Here is a 20,335-nt window from a genome sequence, read left to right on the forward strand (position 1 = left end):
ATATACACACGAAATACAGTTTTCTATAAGGCCTCACCTTCCTAATAGGCAAGTCCTTGATGAAGTCCATCACGGCGCTCCTGCTGGGGAGGATTTGGTACTGTCCGTTTGGCTTATTCTTATCACTGCACACCTTTGCTAACATTGTGTTGGGGGCGATGCCTTAAAAAGAAGAGCACTCCATTCACCGTCATACAGAGTGAGTTATGTGACAGGAAAACAAAGATAAAGAAAGGCTCTGGAATGATACTTAAACATGACAATGCCCCAGGGCTTGCTGAGGTTTGAGGGGAAGGGAACAGATCAGCGGGCAGTGACATCAGAAATACTTCAGCCCCCACATCTTAGAATCCAGGAGTAATTTCTCAGCCGAGTAATATTAAGTATCATTACTTTACTTATGACTGTACTAGGAATAAAGGATTTTATTTTTTATTTTAGCGGATTCGTATTTGTTTCTCAGGAAAGGTCTAGAATATAGTTTATGATAGATGTTTAATTTTTAAAACCTTTTTCTCAATGTAAAATTTCTACATTAAAAAATTAAGTATTCTGACTTAAATTAGAATCAACAAAAATATAAAACCTTTAATCTTTAGTGTTACAAAGCAAACACCACACATGGTGTTTTACAACTCTAGGAGTCTTATCAAGACAATTTATAGAAGGTGTATCTAAATACATTCATTAATAGTTCATTTTGGTTTTTACAGAGGCTTTCCTAAAGCTGGTTATGCTTTGGAATAAGAACATTAATCTAGCCACACATGCCCTAAGATAATGCAGCACCTTTGTGACAATGGTGCCACCATCCATCCCTATGCCAAGGCCCCATGCTCTCAGGGGTCACCCATACGCGTAAACTGAGGGACACTGTTGGCTGTCTTTCCTTTGTTTCCTTGTCACCCTGTTCTTGGTGGAAGTGAGGAGAGGGTCACCACCTTGCTAAGGTGTCTCCTCCAAAGCAATCTAGGGCAGGTGCCAATCAGACATGCCGTGCAAATCCAACCAAAGTATACTTTGCACTTAAAGATCACTATTCTAGACTTACAATAGCTTTTCTTGCCTTGAGCCATAGGCTTTTTTCTTGATTACAGCTTAGCTGTAGGCCGAGCTAGCCTCAGAAGGTAAAAGTTACTAGCAGCCAAACCCAGTGTTACTTTACAATGAGAACGGCTACCGTCAATATCCCTTTAAATAAATACCTGCGCTGGCTGTCAGCGTTGTTTTTTGTTCAATTCTGAAGCGAATTTCCTTTACCACTTCCTCGGCTGATGTTCCAAAAACAACTGGATTTTGGGCTATTTGAGGAATGTTTTGTTCGTCAGAGTTCGGCTGGAAAGGACCTCCTTGGGGTTGCAAGTCAGGAGGACTATCTTCAAAAAGCAGGGGGGAGGTGGAGCGCTCAGATTCAGTCAGCTCACTAGCTTCCTGTCTGGGTGCATCTGAATCACAAACAGAAATGCAATCAACTTCATTTAAGAAGTACACACATCTTCAGTTGGGTTTCACTCTAGGCCTTCATGCCTTCCCACCACGTCCCATCCCCTGTGTATCTCTCTCTCTCTCCTGCCTGCCCCCACCTTTTGTGTGTGCACACTTGTCTGTTTGCTTGAAACAGTCTATTAGCCCACACTGGCCTCACTCACCACAGAGCCCACACTGGCACACACTGGCCTTGAACTGGTGGTTGCTGCCCAAGTCTTTTACCAGTGGGATTACAGGCATCAGTGCCCACCTCCCCGCTACACCACTAAGGGTAGAGCAATTCGGTTTTCTTCCTAGTAACTATAAGTGATAGGGAGGCTATCATTTATCTTTTGTAGCTACTTAACAGAAAGACAATGCTGTCTGGCTTTCCTTAAAAAAGAGCCCCATCTGTTTCTTTAGCGCAGGTTTTAAAGGCAGCGTTTTAGGTAAAACTCATTAACTTATGACATCCATTACTTTTTCTTTAAGAAAGGGATTATTTTTCACTTTGTTTTTCTATAAGGAGAAAAAGAGTTGGAAATGAGGAAAAGACATTAAAGATTAGGAATAATTAATTGCAACCAAAATTAAACTTTGCTTTAGGAAAAGAGGAAAAAAATCCTCTTTATTCGTGGAAGAAACTTTAAAAATATTAAAATACTCGGAAATGTTTCTTTTCAAATGCTGATCTCGCTTTTAACTTCCGTGTTAACAAAAGATTACTTTCATTGAGCAAGCCTTTTCAATAAATGAAATTATTTCTGAAAGCAGAACTTCTTTCTACAAATACTCAGGGTCTGATCCAAGTAATGAAGGTCAAATTTGAAGGCAAAAGGTGTGTGATCATCAATACACTGGAAAATGTCACTGTTTAGAAGTAAAGTAGTTGGGTACACTGTGCACGCCTGTGACCCCAAGACCCAGGACGTGAGAGGATGAGACAGGAGAATGACAGTACTAAAAATATCCACATGAATAATTCCACTAAAAACTGTTCTCTAAGCTTAAAATATGATAAAAACAATTTAAATGTATTTCTAAGATTAACCACAGTTTTCTGAACCCATTTCATAACATGTATATTTCCTAATCAAGGTAAATACAGAAGCCACAATTACATTCTTTTTTTTTTTCTTTTTTTCTTTTTTTAAAGTTCAGGTTAGCCTCACATTAGCTATGCACTCTGTCCAGGTTGGTCTTGAACTCCTAATTCTATTGCTTCAGCCTTCAGATTATGGATATGAAAATGTACTGAGTTCAAATTTCTTAAACTAACTTTCCAGATGCAGTTGAAGGCACTTTACTTGAAAAAACATCTTCGTCTTTAAAGAAAGCTGGGTGGTGGTGCTCAGCCCTTGGGAGGCCGAGACAGTTGGATTTCTGTCAGTTCCAGAACAGCCAGAGCTGTCTCTTAGAGAGACAGAGGGAGAGAGAGAGAGAGGGAGGGAAGGAGGGAGGGAGGGAGGGAGGAAGGAAGGAAAGAAAATGTTTAAAGATATGTAGAGAATAAAACGGTATACTTGATTAGTTTCAACCTTTAACTATGGCCTATGAGTTACTTTATAGGTAGAAAATCCAAATCTGCATCCGCTGACCAGACTCAGCACAACTGATTCTTCTTCTTCTTCTTCTTCTTCTTCTTCTTCCTCTTCTTCTTCTTCTTCCTCTTCTTCCTCTTCTTCCTCTTCCTCTTCCTCCTCCTCCTCCTCCTCCTCCTCCTCCTTCTTCTTCTTTTTAAGATTTATTTATCTAATGTATATGAGTACACTGTAGCTATCTTCAGACACACCAAAAGAGGACATCAGATCTCATTACAGATAATTGTGAGCCACCATGTGGGTGCTGGGAATTGAACTCAGGTCCCCTGGAAGAGCAGTCAGCACTCTTTACCTCTGAGCCATCTCTACAGCCCAGTATGACAGATTCTTAACACATCTGTGCTCAGGCCATTTCCATTTTCACATTCGGATTTTTAAGCTTTGAACAACTTGGAGAGGGGTAAGAGGACGGGACAGGAGAAATCAGGGATACCCAGAAGCCCTTTCTTCCAATCGGCTGAACAGAAGTCAAGGTGAAGGGCTATGGACAATGCAGGTCAGGTACATCCCGGGCAGGCTCCGAGCCCCTCTGCGTAGGCCCTGCTCTCTGGTCCAGGAAGCACGGATGCTGCTGAACAGCACAGGCATCCTTGTAGCCTCTGCTGTACTTTACTTCTGCGTGGCCCGGCTGTGTAACCAGCCGCTGAAGTGGATGGATGAGTGGACCTTTACCTTCACACCCTCCATAACGGAAGCAACCAGACTAGAGCGCTCCATGTGGATTGCAAGCACTCAAGTGCAGAGCGTTTGAATTTCCTCACAGCCTGACACTTACCAGCTAGATTTGTACGGAAAACCAGAAATAAGACAATGCTTAATATTCTATTTGCAAATAAAGGCAATAGTTCACCACCCGTTTCTAGAGATAAAGGATCGTTTATGAAAGGGCAACTAGGCAGCTGTCTGACTTTAACGAGAGATCCACCACCTGTCACTAGCAGCACCCGGGAAATACAAGGTTTGCTATCATAAGAGTGCGGCCCACCGGGAAACAAAAGTTAAATCATTTCATTAGCTTAAGAATACGAAATGGCTGAAGGGAAGCCGTCCAAAAGAGCGAACTGAGGAGCCATCGCCTTTAGTTTAGACACTGAAGGGAACATTGGCAGAGGTAAGTCGCTTACCTTAAGCCTAAAGCATTTTTAAACACAAGGCAAGAGTTAAGGGGATGCTTAAAATCAATCAGTGATTCCCCTCTCCCCTTCTCTCACAGATGCTAAGAAACTAGCAGAACGAGGTCTAGAAGCATCAGACTTTTGACCTCTTATGCCCAAACAATAAGGTTACACCAAAAGAGCAAAGTCTTTTTGTTGTTGTTCCAAGCTTCTGTGTCCAGAAACTATTATGGTGTTTTTTTGTTTGTTTTGTTTTGTTTTGTTTTTTTGATGTTTCCATCAAAGAAAAAAAGAGAGACCAACCCCCTAGGAAATAAGGTAATGAGGCTTTGATTTGATGTCTGTATTAAACTTGCTGCAAACAAGGCAAGCTCCTAACAGCGTGAGGCTTAGAATTTGATACTGCTGGGTGTGGTGACACAGCCTTTTATCTCAAGAGTTTGAGGCCAGCCTGGTCTACACAGTGATTTCCAGGACAGGTAGGGTTCAGGGCTATGTAGATAAATCCTCCCTCAACAAAAAACAAAACAAAACAAAACAACCAACATGCAAAAAACAAAACAAAACAAAACTGGATTCCATCGTACACCCACCATTCTTGTTCAGGGAGTGTTACCAGCGTGTTTGTTCCCACTGACTAGCCATGAACAAGTTACACAGATAAAATGTGCCTGTGGTTTGTGAGTGAATCCCTTTGGGTCACCTTTTCAGCTGGGTAAACTTCATTCATGGATTCAAGACAGGTCAGACATTTGAAGTAATGGCTCTTTTGGCACAGGGACTGGAGGCAGAATGTGCAACTGCTGAATGTTTCATGGTATCGCTTTCAAAGATTGCTTTAAAAAAATCTATGGAGTCCTGAATCCTCTACTTGAGTAGCAGAATCAAGTAGTAGTAGTGAGGCTCTGGGGTACTGAGTACAGGTAAAAGCGCTTGGCATGCAAGCTTGAGGACTTAGTTCAGACCCACAGTGCCAGCCTAAGGGCTAGGCACAGCAAAGGTAAAGGCCAACAGGAGGGACAAGGACAACAGTAGATCCCCAGAGACCTTGCCTCAGAAAAGATTCACGGAGGAGGACGTCCAGGTCTACCACTGCCCCTCCCCCACGTGTTACAGCAAGGTCTGTGGTGAAGAAGGAAGAGGAGCTCATGAATGCCTGCAGGGTTGAAAACAGCCACACAATTGTATTAGAACTAGATTTTGGAAAAGCCAGGGGACAAAAAAACAATAAAATCACCAAAGGTTTCGGTGTGTTTGGGGCTGAACTTTTAAAAAATCTGATTCCTATCAACAATAACAGTTACAACAAAAGCCACTTTAAACAGAGAGCTTCCTTCACTTCAATGTAATTTGAATGCTTTGATAATAAGAAAATAATTGTTCTGCAAATAGTCTGAAGAAGTCTATAAATTCTTCAAATCTGGAGATTTAACATTTTCATCTGATTTTAAAAGAGACTGCATGTATTTGATTAAAAAAAAAAAAAAACCATTGGTATATCTTAAGTTTCTGATTTTTCATTTTTACAAAGATTAATCTAATCTTGTTATATGAGTTAGTTGGGTTAATTCAAAGAGCTGCTTTCTGTTAGTTTTTAGTTAGTAGTTTTAGTAATTGCATACCAATTTTTCTATCGTTTCCCATTTTGATGAAATATCTTCTTTTGTCCTCAGGCCAATCCTGCCTTTCCCGTAAGTGCTGTGTTATATTCAAGTAGGCTTCGTCCAGACTCACGGCCATAAAATTGGGATCATATTCAGCAAGTATCTCCTTAACCTTCAAAAAGAACAACAAAAAAGTTTAAAATTTGCTGCCACAGCAAAACCTCCTGTCTTATGTATCTGAAAAGAAGATGCAAAGCATATTCTTACTTTGCAAGTATATTAATGATCCTACAATCAATAGCTCATGGATTTAAGGAATAAATAATTTACTACCAGTGGATATTTGTCAAATTTTCTTTCGCATTAAAATAGATCACGAAAGCAGAAGACCATGAAATAGCTTCATTTGAGGCAACCCGAATCTAGCATCCTATATCTAGAAACACAAGCAAGCCAAACACATCTCAGACAGTACTCTGTCAGGAGCAGAAAAGGACTGAGGTTTAAAGTCACAGTCAGAAGGAGTGGGCAGGACCGTGTTCTCTCTTATCTCATTTGTGAAGATTCGTGTTCATTTTAAACAGGAATGTAAAGAACTGCCATACTACACACAACAGTACATTTCAGTTAATTATAATTTGAATACTACTCATAGAAAATGAAGCTACACTTTACAGTAATCTGGCCTGGGAAAGATGATAGATCTATAGAATAACTGCATGTTTACAGTAAGTGACATACAAGGTTTGGAGTTGCATGGTGACATGAAAGACATACACAAAGATTAGAATCATAACTAATGTAACTCAGAAATGCCCTGCATACGGAATAGTGCCAGGACACAAAAGCACGGAGTGTTTTTTGCTGCTTGTCCTAACTGTTTAGAAATTAGCTGAAATAAGAGGGAATGGTCGCCAAAATAACACGCCATAGGAAAGGCCTTTGCTGGATTGTTCTTTATCTAACATCTAAAAGCTGACATATCGCTAGAAAACTCTGTTTCATATAAAAACTGTTCTATCTTAACTCAATCATGAACAACTAAAGGGACATTAGAAAACGGTGATGTGAGCTAGCATGCTCTCATTCAGAGTGCCCTAAATAGCTCTGTCTGGCAGAGGAAACCAGTCTGTAACACGCAAGCAGTGTCTTTCTAGTAAAAGGGACATTCTGGAGAGTTTGTACGTGCAGGCCGCTCGCTAAGACTGAATGAGAGATGCTTGCTCCCTGGAGACGTCACTCAGGACCTTGCACTCCCTGATTCTGAGGCACAGCCACAAGAACTAAAATAGACTGCTCCCGGAAACACAAGCACTCAGCTCTAGGAGCAGAAAAGTCGTCCTAATGCTTGGACGAAACAGAAACGGATGATCCTCAAACTCACTAGGCAGGCCGGAAACATTAATGCATCGCTACTGCATTTACACGTAAAACTCATTTGGAATATTAGCTAGATAGACATTGCTCAAATTTGAAGACATTTTTTCTAACTTACATAAATAAGCAGACAGCACTGACAGACAACTAAAAATAATTTAGCGCTATGGTCATGCTACCAGAAATTTTACTGTGTAGGATTCAAGATCTTTCTTACAAAGTCTTTGTAAGATTTTTTTTTTTAATTACCAAAGCCTGAACTTAATAGTGTGTTTATTTTAACTATAAATACAGAACAAACAACTATCAGAGGCATGCTCCCTTTGCCTGCCACTTTTTCAGAAGTAGGCATAAAGCAACTGATTTAGCAGACTTCTTTGAATGAATACGAGTGTCTTAATATAGGGGTGACATTCCTAGGGAAAATGAGGTGGGATAAAAATAAGTGAATTTAAAGCTCCCTTGCATGTCTGAATGGTAGGGCTACAGAGATGGCTCAACAATTAAGGGCACACACTGCCCCAGAGTCCCAGAGCTCAGCTCCCAGGTATCTCCCGGGCACCTCGGTCTAACTCTGGGAAATCTACTGAGTCATAGACATCTGCACACGCCAGCCAACCACAAATAGCCACAAAGTTATATGTGCAATTAAAATTAATAAAAATATATCTTTATGTGAAGACAGACAGATGCCCCCGCCTGGATACAGTTTCAGATAGCTCAGGCTGGCCTCATAATGACTAAGTAGCCGCAGCTGGCCTCCACGGTATAGGAGTTACATGTGATGCTCAGACTGTCTATGACCATTTCCACTTTCTAGTAGCGGTCTAAAAGTGATACACACTTGATTTTAACTCAGGAATTAAGTCCTCACACTGTATGATAGATCTGTTCTAATGAAAATAGATACCTTTTCTCATACAGTTTAGAATTTTACTAAGTAAACAAATCTCTGTACTTGATTCTTTCCAAAGTATGGGAGCATCCCTTTTTCTAAAAGTCTAATTGGCATTACATGGTCATGTAGCTGGGAAGATTATGAAGTAAGCAAAGCAACGAATCAAACTTTTGTTACTGTTTTGAAGCACAGTCAGGCTTAGGGACCTACACCTACAACCCTGGCACTAAAGAGTTTAAGGTTGGTCCGGCTTACACAGTGAGTTCTAGGCCAGCCTGGAACAAAACAAACAACAAAAATAATAAAAATGTTATTTAGAATAGATTGAAGTTATTAATGATGGATTTATAGGTTCTCTATATTAGAAATATTAGATCGTTCTAGAAAAAACTTTATACATGGAGAAAAATACTGAATACTAACTTTGCTATAATTATTAAGACTATTCAAAGTTTTGAGAGACTGTAGAGATTTGACAGGTTGAGAGTAGATGAAAAATACATGGAAGGCAAAGGGATGGGAGACAGAGCGGTGTGTTCTGCACACTGCACAAGCTCACCATTCACTACAAGTGAGACCAACCCTTGACAGGCTGAGGCGTTTGGCGTTCTCCGGGTGACAGAAAGGCAGTGAAGGGCTTGGGGTGGGACGCCCACTTACCTCCTTACTCACGGTTCTATATTTGTCAAAGTTTGGGGGTACTATAATAAGTTGTGGGCAGAGTCTCTTAGCAATGAATCCTGGCATGGCTGCGCGAACACCGAACCTCCTGGCGTGGTAATTTGAAGTAGCCTGGAAGAAAATGGACCGCACAGGGAAAAATAAACAACACTAAATGGGCACATCGATCAGTGCATTCATAAGAAACACATTACCGATGTGCATTTTCAAGTCAAGGGCATTTCTTTTATAAGCCACTGTCTTGAACCTCATCGTGACTTTCTTAAAAACCACGACCCTGTCTGACTGTTACTTCTAAATTTATAGCATGATATCAGGTAACAAGCAGGACTGAACAATGAAAGTTTCTTCACTGTGGACGTGGTGGTGGATGTCTGCAATTCCAGCCATTAGGAGTCTAAGGCAGGAGAACCTACTAGTTTGAGGTTCAAGGTCACCCAGTGACAGCAAATAATGGCTTTAAATATTTAATTAAGCTTCAATGGTTTTAATATATATTGTACATATTATATATATACACACATATATGTGTGTGTGTGTTTGTAATATAGTATATACCTAAGCCTGGATGGTAGTAGAATCAATAAGAAACCAATAGTAAATAAAATACCAATGTCTTGGATTAGAGATGCTTAAATCATTTGCCCTATCTGGAAATTTTCTTTCATCAGAACAAACAATTAAAGGCCTAAAATCTGATCACCAATACTATGTCTGTAAAATGAAGTGTTTAAAAATTAAAAAAGACTTCAAAATTAAGGTCTTTTTTGTTTTCCCCAAAAACACTTTGGCTAGGAAGTGAGACTGAAAAGTATGAGTATTGAGCAAATGCTGATGTATGTCTAGTCAGACTGCGGGACCACAGTGTCATTATTAGCAACGTCTAAGAATGAATGCAGCCTTTATTTGGAATCTAAGCGAGTGCTAGAGAAATGCAGGCCACATCTATCAAAGGAAGAAATTATTCCAGAAAAAAAAAATCAGCTTTCCTTCAACCATTTGAAAAGCCATTAAAACACTCTTGACAGTACCCAAACTATCCTGATCCTTGCTCAGTGCTCTGGAAGAGAAGGTGCAGATGGCGGGAGAAAGGCCTTAGGATAAAAAGTCTCGAGGACAGCGAGACGGCTCAGGGCTTCAGAGTAAGCACTGGCTGCTTGTGCCGAGAATCTGGGTTCAATTCCCATGCCCCGAACCCACACCATGGCCCACAACCACGGTCACTTCACTTCCAGGGGATCCTGTGCTCTCCTCTGGCTTCAGGAGCCACTAGCCAGCAGGTGCAGTTAGTGTAGACCTAAGTGCAGGCAAAACTCTCATACACATAAAGCAACAAGGTATTCCTTCCAAGTAGCTCTCATGAAACTGATATGAAAGGTGATCTGATGAAGAACCAAGGTTTGACAAGGTCTGGGTTCCTCACATTGGTTTGTAGTATTTGCAAATAGCAGCCGCAATACCTGTACACTTAACTCTTACCGGAAGGCGGGGTCTAGTTCCTATCCACCACTTAAGCTACAACTCGGAGGGGATGCTGTTGTGGGTCCTGCAGCCTTGGTCTTAAGAGTGTGCAGCTTCCACTTCGGGTGTTTATGGCTCAGCAACTACTATAACGTTCTTAGAGCATGTTAAAGGGGTAAATTACAGTACTCAGTGATGGGGCTTCACACGGAGACAAGGAAGTGTGAGGGGAAAGCCATTCTCATCACCACAGAAGAAGTTCTAGACCCGCGTGAGTCCATCTTGGACTTCTCAGGTCCCAGACAGCAGAAAACACAGAGCCAACTCACCCCTACTGATCTTCTCATAAACTGAAGAATTAGGAGGAAAAACAGAGTTGTCTGAGAAAAAGAAGAGGTTGCTTATGCAGCCCTGGATGCTGCTATGGAAGTGGTGATTCTCGGTGTCAACTCAGAAAATTAAAAAAAAAAAAAAATCCACCAAGTTCACCGAAGCATCCTATGTGTAGCAGACTGGAAGAATCAACATGTAGCACCACTCCTGATTACATATAGAGACACTATTTACGAGTTTACTAAACAAAAACTATTAGCTTCACCTATCTTCAGAAGGGAAAACCATAAGTTTAGCACATAAAAATAACCATTTTGAACTTGAAGTTTTAAGTCTTAGGTTGTGAAGAAAGTATGTGTGGGTTTCGAAAGCACCACGTTTAGCTCAAACATGGCTACAGAACATTTGTGTGTAATATGCACATACACATATGTGCATTATTGCTTTTCTTTCAGATTCCAATGGTGGTTTATAGGAAAGAGGAACACATTTCAACAGGCACCACTTTAGGGCCAGATCACTAGTTGCCTGCATGCTCATGATAGATTTCAGGTACATAATGAAGTAACCGTAGGACACGAGTTTACAGTTACCTAAGGCGCTGGGAAGAGTCTCCACAGGGAGCAACTCTCCTCCTTTCTCTAGTGTTTTTGTGGTACCAGCAATATCTACCCTAGCTGCTCCTTTCACTGAGATGTGTTGCATTTCTGAATGCTGAAGGTGGATGTGGATGGGCGTGTCCTATCAACCAAAACATTCTCAGCCACAGCCAAGCCTCCTGCTCCCTTCGGTTTGACTGAGGACAGCCAAAAGAAGAGGCAACTTAGAGGTCAGAAAGACAAATGATTCTGAGTTGTGGCAAAAAATTAATTACGCTGTAAATATATCACCAAGCTATGTTAACTGTGTAAAGCTCAGAGACACACAATCACTGGCGGTTTTGCAGATATGTTTTGTTAGCAATTAATCAACTCTACTCAGCTGTGCTCTTGGAGTGACAGTAAAGAGTAAGTTCCATGAGCATTTGTCCTAACCAAGTTTCTTCACAAAAAGTGATGACAGGCCATACTTGGTCTGCAAGCCAGTTTGCAAACCTTCAAAATATACCATTTCCCTTGTCTTTTCTTCCACTCTCTCTAAAAACACTTCTGAAAATTCAACTTGCAGTGGAAGAATACAATGCTCTTCTGCTGTTTTATTGGGTTTGGAACTTTGGTACAGTTAGTCATTATTTATTTATTTTTATGAGTATACTGTAGCTGTCTTCAGACACACCGGAAGAGGGCCTCTGATGTCATTACAGATGTTTGTGAGCCACCATGTGGGTGCTGGGAATTGAACTCAGGACCTCTGGAAGAGCAGTCGGCGCTCTTAACCACTGAGCCCCGTTGTTGCTCTTAAGTGGAAATAAAAATTAGTGTGATCAGTTAGTTATATTGACAGGACTCAGTAGCTGAGCTTGTGTAAGCCACCTGGAACCGTGACGATGTACTCAGCAAACTGGCAAGCGTCAGTAGCTTACCGGAATGTCCTCTCAACTTTCCTCTTGGTTTTTGATCTTCACCTACTTACCAGCATGCTCATCGATCCTACAGCAATGGGTTTATCCTTCAGTTCCGGATTGTCCCTCATTTCTACAGCCGCATAGAAAGCATCCATGTCAACGTGAACTATGGTATTGTTCAAATTCCGGCTCCGTTCTAATTCCATTGCAAATCTGTCAACCTGAGTTTTAAAACATACTTTTAGATAATATGATATCAAAACACCATTAATCATTCATTTTCCTTCAGAAGGTATCTATCTGCCAACCTACTCATCCATCCACCCATCCATCTATCCACCTATTGGGTATATGTTTTCTTATATCTATGGGTATGTAACTTGTTGTTGTTTATTATTAAGGTTAGTAACTTCCTTCACTTTTCACACAGACAGCCCGTTGTTAGTCATTATCTTTTGAATTTGAATTTGTATAAGTGATTGTTTACCTATGCATGTGTGCTTGGGCCCTAGAGCCTTGGGTCTCTCCCCCTTATATTTTGAAACAGGATTTCTCAGTGAACTTAGAGCTTGCTGTTTTGGTTGTGCTGGCTGGCCACTGAGTTCCTGGGACCCACTGGTCTCCCCACACAGTGCTGGGGTTACACACATGAAGCCATACCTGACTTTCACATGATGTGGGGGGGGGGCGCTCCAAACTCAGATTCTCATGCTTACACAGCAAGCGTTTTACCCACTGAGCCTCTCTCCAGACTGAAAGCCTAGTTTTAGATGTAACTTCCTGGTGAAAGTTACATTTAAATTAAATTAAAATAGTGAAATAGAAATTCTTTCTATTCTTCCAGGAACATAGCAGGAACTTACCAAGTATTTGATAAACAAATGAGCTATCCCAGTTACCCACATCAAATGATGCTACGGGCTGAACTCATTTGAAGAAACTTATTATAACTGAAAGTTTCTATCTGGGCAAATGAAACCATTCCCATTTGATACGAAGTACATACTCCTCCTGTAAAACTACCTTTGCAGAGCTGTCTTGGTTAAGGTTTCTATTACTGTGGTGAAACACCATGAAGGAAAGAAACCTGGGGAGACAGGTCACTCACAGTTCCAGCATCATGGAGAGCAGTCGGGGCAAGAACCTGGAGGCAGGGGCTGACAGAGGCCAGGGAGGGTGCTGTTTACTTGGTTGCTTCTCATGGCTTGCTCAGCCTGCTTGGTTTCTAGAACCCAGGACACTAGCCTAGGAGTGGCACCACCCACAGTGGGCTGTGCCTTCCCATGTCAATCACTAATTAAGGAAACGACCTGCAGGCTTGACTACAGCTTGATCTTAGGGAGCTGTTTTCTTAGTTCCGAGTCTCCCTTCCCCGATTCTAGCTGGTGTTAGGTTGACATAAAACTACCCAAGGTAAGAGTGAATGTCAGACATTGCTATTCTATACAAATATCAATTAAAAATCAAAGGTGTCGCTTATTTTTCATAAACCTTTAATATACATGTCAAATATAACAATGGAGAATTGTAATCTTTAAAAACGGTTTGCCTCTTCAGAGAAAGATGAGTGGATTGAAAGGAAAACCGAGAGCAGACATAGACATAAGTAAAGTCGGTGAGTAAAGGGAAGTTAATAGAGCAGACACGCCCATGCCCTGGTTTTACGGGCTGCCTCTATCATGCTTTCTACGAGCTTGTGTAGCTTACCCTGCAAAGGGTGACTACAGGATAGTGCTAATCTGAACAACCTATAATGAAGCTGCCTGGATCATCAACACGCATCATAACCGAAGCTATAAAACAAGCACAACACACATAGAACATGAAATCTACTACTGAAAGGATCAATGGACACATAGCATGGCAACCAAGAAGAGAGGAAAAGAGCCCTGGAGAAACAAGTGAGTTCTTAAATGAAAGCAGCTAGGAAATGTGGAGAGCCACAAAGGTGTGCCGGGCCCGCCCACCCCCACGCCCATGCTGCCTTCAGTCTGGTCCTCACTTATAGAATACTTGTTTCGTGGTCTTCCTTAGAACAGGCACACCAGCACCCACTAGCTGGAGATTGAAACTGCAATTCTCTTAGAAACAAGGCCCCCGAATCCTATCTGCCTGTAGTAGACACTGACGGTGTACGAAAGACCTACTCCTGCTGAGCCTGCTACTCCCACTGACCTGAGGGACTCTGCCTTCTTGGGCTGTCCCTATCTAGAAAGCTCTGAGCTCTGCCACAGCTTTCATGGGTCAACTCAAAATCCTCTGAAGCTCAGCCGTGCCAGACAACCAATGTTCTCTTGTTTCCATGTGGCCCTTACTGTATTAGATAAGCTATAATAATTACAGCATGCCTCAAATATGAATGAAGTAAGGATAAGGGAGTGGCTTCTGAAATATTTTGGCTTGGAATAATAGAGAAGCGAAAGATAAGTAGAAAGCAAACCGCGAGGGAAAACTCCTCACACTCGTGATTAACGCTGGGATGGTCTTCTTTGTCTCTATGCAAGTCTCTTACACTTGATGCAAGTGTGCAGCTGCCCAGAGGAAGCCTCACAGTGTGACTCATCCCTTCCATCTTCCTGTCCTCCCTCCCCTTAGTCACCCACCCGTCCTGTCTGAACACTCTCTGCTCTCCCAGACGTCTCAGCTTTCCAACATCTCTCCCCTTCAGCAATCATTCACGGTCCGTCTACCACACTTTCCCCTAAAGGCCTTTCTCGGTCTCCTCTGAGGCTGGAACATCTACCTTCTTCCTCCCATTACTTCCGAGAACTGTGTGTCACTAGGGTTAAAAATAGGGACTTTCCTCTGGGTCTCAGCGATGCCTCTCATTAGGCACATGACAGTGGTTACGTTAGCCCTCTCTTATGACCCTTATTTGTAATAAACTGATGGCAAAGGTTGCTGAAAGAATGAAGAGATGCTTGGACAAAGTGTTCCTGGAGAGGAATATGCTGCCTACCTCTCGTTTTAAGGTAGAATCGACAGTTTTTGAGTATGCCATGTAATATGTTAAGTGCATCCACATAAACTCACTTGTCAAGATAATTCCGAGATTACAGTTATTAGTCTTACACATGAGAAAATGAAAGTTTGCTAAGATGAAGAAATTTGTTCTGAGTCAGAGCTGACACGTGGGAGAGCTGCACTTGGAAAACAGGTCACTCCACAGTTTGCTTCCTTTCATTATCTTAGGATCCTCTCCAACACAGGCTTTGGGTTTTTTTGTCTTTGTTGTTGCTGTTGTTTGTTTTGGAGACTCTCTGTGTAGTCCTGGCTGGCCCAGAACTCACAGAGACGCACCTGGTGTGAGAGGTGTGAATACCACGCGTGGCTCACAGACTTTGGATAGTCTTTAACACTGAACACATTCAGATCAACTCTAGTCTTACAGTTTATGCCCATACTCCATACTAATGCCATTTCTTTTTAAAACTGTCAGTTTCTACTACATTTAGGACAATATTTGGGAATACTATTTTTCATTTTGACTTAGTATCTCCATAAAGTCTACTGAGTTGCTCCAAGTTAGTGAAGGCAGCTGTTGAAACGGCCGAAAGGCACTGATTGGCTGTGCGTACTCCACTTAACAGAATGTGGATGTTTGTTTATCCAGCTTATGAGTTCATTAGAAGATATTTTACATGATAACAGTCAGATGACTGTGCCTTCTAGGAGTGTGATGAGGGTGGGGTGCAGTGGAGAATATTCAAAGAGGGTCTGAACGAATGGCTTATGCATGCAGACTTCTTACCTCGGCCCAACGAGCAGTTTACACTACCATACCACACATAATGAAATCTAGCATGTGGAAAATGTGAATCCAAAATAGAAACATTTCCTGTGAAAATATCTGTGTTCTCTGAGACCTTCTTGTCTCCTTGGGACTTCCTCAGCCTCCTCCCAGGCACGGAGCTTCTTTTACAGGAAGCTCAACAAATGAGACAAATAATCAGCGTCAGACACGTTTCCTAGCACTCCTGTCCTGAGCAATGCCAGCAAGCCTGGCTCCCATCAAACACTGGACACAACCGGAGCAAAGTCTGAAAGCCTGCCGGCCAATGGATGGCACTTTCTTTCCTTTCAGGTGATCAGCACGCTAAACTGCAAAACTTGTATGAACCCCCAAAAGTCAGAACAACACGGCAGCTACGTTCCTCCATATCTCTAAAGCTATTCAAGATACTTGTAGATTACATATCAACAAAACTCAGCAAGTCCAGAAAGCAAATTGTTTACAGAATAAGGTCAACTTAAAAACAGCATTGTTTTCAACAGAACATGATTATTTAAACTTGGGGGGAAAATCCTTCCCGCTTTAGCTGTAACATATTTTGTATGTCTGCTTAGTGAAAGTTACTATCAAGGGAGTCAAAAGATAAGTTAAACTAGGAGAAGAATATTGGCAAGATCAGAGCCAGTATGTGACTGATGCCCAAAATACACAAAGAATTCTTCAAATTCAATAAAAAACGAAACAAAACAAAACCCCACAATCTGATTTAAAACCAAGCACAGGGCCTTAACAGACACCTCACCAGAGATTTATATATGACATCTGAGCACATGAAATGCCACTCCCCACTCTCTGCCAGTGAGGACACACAGTGTGAAAGGACGGAACGCCACCATCCTGCATGTCTCAGGATGGCCCGAACAGAGAAAACGAACAACTCTAAAGACCGGTCAGAACGAACAGCAATAGGGTCCCCTCATCCTTCACGATGACACTGTCAGACGGCATGGTCATCTTGGAAGACAGTCTGGCAGTTTCTTATAAAAAGTGAACTTTAAAAAAACAATCACATGGCCCAGCAAATGATATTCCTTTGCATTTACTACCGGGAGTTGAAACCTTATGCCCACACATAAGGGAGAGCATGGGCATCTATAAGCAGCCTACTCATTCTGGCAGAACTTGGAAGTAAACACAGTGTTCTGCAGTAGGTAAATGGGTAAACTCTTAGACATCTGGATAAAGAATAATGTTCAGCACATGCAAAAAGTAAGCTCTCAAGCTGTAGACAGCACAAAGTATCTGAAGTGTAGATTAGTAAGGAAAAGAAGCCAGTATACCATATGGTCCTGATGCTGGCCAGGGTAGGACCTAGGACCGAGTGAACAGATCAGAGCTCACCAGGGCTGAGTAGGAGAGAAGGATGGACTAATAGATCACAAAGGGGTTTAGGGCAATAACTCACATTGCAGTGCTGTTGTTGGTACCGTAATGGTGACCATCTACTGCTATAAGCTTGTCTACACCTTTAAAGCACAAAACTTTCATAATAAATTATTGATTTTGCATGATAAAGATATGCCTTAGTAGGTACATTAACTGCAACAAGTGTAGTGTGCTTCTGGGAGAGAATGCTGGGCTAGAGGCTAGCCCGTGTGAGGGCAGGGAGATCTAGAGGCTAGCCCGTGTGAGGTCAGGGAGATCTCTACTTTCTGGGCAGTTTTCCTATGACCCTAAAACAAACGTCTTAAAAAGAACAGCACCAGGTTTGACTAGACAAGCTGCTGAAGTATGTGATCAAAATGGAAAGATGTACTGAGAACACATTTAGGACACATGGTAAGAGAAGAATCTTAATACATATGATCTCATAAGTGAAGAGAAACTGATGATAAACTCTGCTGTGGAAGGAGTCAGCACCGGACCTCCAACTATAGCTCCCCGCTCTTTCCATTAAACAGAGAGGCTGGGCAGAAGGCCACCCAGCTAGAGAGTGTATTTTACAGCTTCTCTTGCAGTCATGGGTGGCCCTGTAGCTCAAGTTGCTGCCAAAAGAATTTGAGTTTAAATATTGTTTACAATTTCTTTCTCACTTATTTGTTTGGTTTTAATCCACCCTCCCCCCCCCACTACATCTTCCTCACCAGGAAATGAAATATGGATTGCTTTTGTCAGACCAGTAATTATAACCAGCAGGAGATAACGGAATAGTGTGATTTAAGGCAAAACTGTGTCAGAAATTACTATGGTAATCAGAGCCAAGGATGTTATGGAACTGTGGGGATGGCGTAGCTAATTTTACCCTGAAATCATGACAACTTGACGATAGGCAAGGAACCCTCTCAAGGTCCATCCTATTGACCTTCCCTCCCACGAAGAGTAGAGAAAGGGCGGCTAGACCTCACCCCTTCCTGTGCATCCCGCCCCCCATCTGTATGCACTCCCACCAGCTACACCCGGTCATTCGAGGTGGTAACTGCATAGGTGGTTAGCTGAAAGAGGAGGGGACTCCAGCTCTGCAGCTCTTAGGCCAACACCCCTGCTGGACGGCCACATCATTCATCTTCCCTTAGGTAAGCCACACTTTCCCCTCAGTGGCTCACCAGCCCAGACTTCTATGGGATGGCTTCTTCCGTCTGTCGTCAGTCTGTCTTGGTGCATGTATGTTTGTTCCTCTCTCCGCAGGAACAGTAAAGTAACATATAAGAAGAAACTGTTCCTTTGGTTTTCTTATGCCACCCACCTGTCTCATAACAAACAGGATAAAAGAACGCATCTCATAATGAGAGGGTGAGTACCATGTGAGGAGTGTCTTCTCTAGCTCAATAAAAGACAATTAAACAAGCAGGGAAAAAGTAACAACATTGATGAAATATGGTTTTAAAGAAGCATTTGAAGAAAGCAACACTTCCATATTGAAGTGTAAATTAATATGATTTTTGATGAAAATAACTATACCAGAGTGTAAAGATAGAAGGCTATCATCACAGAGGGACATATACAAGAAGAGGCTGGAACCAAAAGACTGGTTGGTAATGTAGTGTTAAGGTAGCTCTACACAGTGAAGTATCAAAGACGATGACTGAGCCAACACACGGGTCATCTTTTGTGAGATTAACAGCCACTTAAAAATCATCTTGTAACTGGGTTCGGTCCCTCACATCTGTGATCTAGGCCCCGTGAAGGTTGAAGCAAGAGGACCATCAGGAGTCTGAGGCCAGCCGGGGCTGGAGTGTGAGATCCTGTCCTGTCACATGCAAACAAACCAATAAAACACCCACCACCACCACTGCCAACAACAAACTAGAGTAATACTCTGGAAAGGTATTCATAAAAAAAAATGATACAGTAGTTCAGTAAAGAAAGTGCATGACCACTGAACTCTACCGTAAGATAAAGATTCTGTAGCATGTTAGAGTCATATGACACTTACCTTACTACTCTCAGCTCTGGATAATATGAAAATTACTTTGCTTTCTATATCCATCTCTTTATCTGTAAAGAGTGTTTTCCTCTGCCCAGTGCTTTGTTAACACTGAGTCGGACTTTGATAGAGAATGAACTCATCTGCAGCCTTAGTCAGCTCAGCAGAAACATGATTGCCTTGAGCCGTCAGTCTCCAACAGGGTCCCCTGAACCCTGGTTCCTTTCCAACTTTCCCACTGACATAACTTTTAGTAGCTGAGAGAACTTTGAATTATCTCTCCCCTATCCATCCCCCAACCCTCTGCAATTTCTGGAGAACACAGAAACCTCTAAATGTTTAAAAATGGTTTCATTAAAAAAAAAAAAGTATGCCCATTTGGTATTTAACTTGTAGTATAACTTTTTATTATTGTACTTAAACATGGCCACTCTGATATAAAGACTTAGAAGAGTTAGAGTCCCCAGGCAGTTCCTCTCCCTCAAACCAGTCATATTTATCTGTCTTACAGCCTTGTCTAGCTGCAAAGCACACACACAATGAAACAGCATATGCTGTGGGATGGTTCGATCTCACTCCTGCCAACCGTCTGTCCTTTGAAGCCAGGCAAGTAACCCAAGCTTCCACTTCCTCTTCTGCACAGGGAAAGGTGCAGGGCCAGGCTTGGCGAGCATGCGGGCCTGCTGAATGCGCATGCGTAGGGATGAAATGGCCACTCCCACCTCACTGTGTTTGCAGTTAGGACTGGAAGGTGCTGCACGTCTGCTGTTCATTCCTATTCTCCCGACTTCCCGAGCAACTGAATAAATACCTGTAACTGAGCTTTCCTTAGTTGCTGGCTGGTAATTTGAGCTTTTTGTTGCATCATGTTTTCAATCCGTTGGTTGACTTGCTTTTCCTTCTTGAGCTCGTTTCCATAAAATCTGGACCCCTGCAGAGAAAGCAGAGCATTAAGAAAAGCTTCAGAAGGCAAGGATTGGTGGAGTATGTAACTTAGTGGCCAAGAGTGTGACTCCGGAGTCACACTGACTTCAAAAGTTAGTTGGGTAGTCTGAAAATTACTTCACCTTTCTGCATCAGTTTCCCTAGCGTGCACGAGGCCTTAAACACACGCACGGACACGTTCACACACAGCCC

At 42.1% G+C, this 20,335-nt stretch overlaps 1 protein-coding gene across 2 annotated transcripts in view; it reads right to left on the reverse strand.

Moving 5' to 3' along the window:
* POLK (DNA polymerase kappa) overlaps window positions 1–20,335 on the reverse strand; it is a 56,416-nt gene that overhangs the window by 13,819 nt on the left and 22,262 nt on the right. For both annotated transcript variants that reach the window (XM_080925298.1, XM_080925299.1), the window contains exons 3-8: window positions 20,010–20,129; window positions 12,110–12,262; window positions 8,723–8,854; window positions 5,806–5,959; window positions 1,206–1,445; window positions 38–162 (exon numbers count right to left, since the gene is read on the reverse strand). In XM_080925298.1, coding sequence (XP_080781424.1) covers window positions 38–162; window positions 1,206–1,445; window positions 5,806–5,959; window positions 8,723–8,854; window positions 12,110–12,262; window positions 20,010–20,129 — 924 coding nt within the window. The remainder of the gene's footprint in view (window positions 1–37; window positions 163–1,205; window positions 1,446–5,805; window positions 5,960–8,722; window positions 8,855–12,109; window positions 12,263–20,009; window positions 20,130–20,335) is intronic.

The sequence above is a fragment of the Micromys minutus genome (assembly GCF_963924665.1).
Source record: "Micromys minutus genome assembly, chromosome: 11".
In the NCBI taxonomy this organism is placed as follows: domain Eukaryota; kingdom Metazoa; phylum Chordata; class Mammalia; order Rodentia; family Muridae; genus Micromys; species Micromys minutus.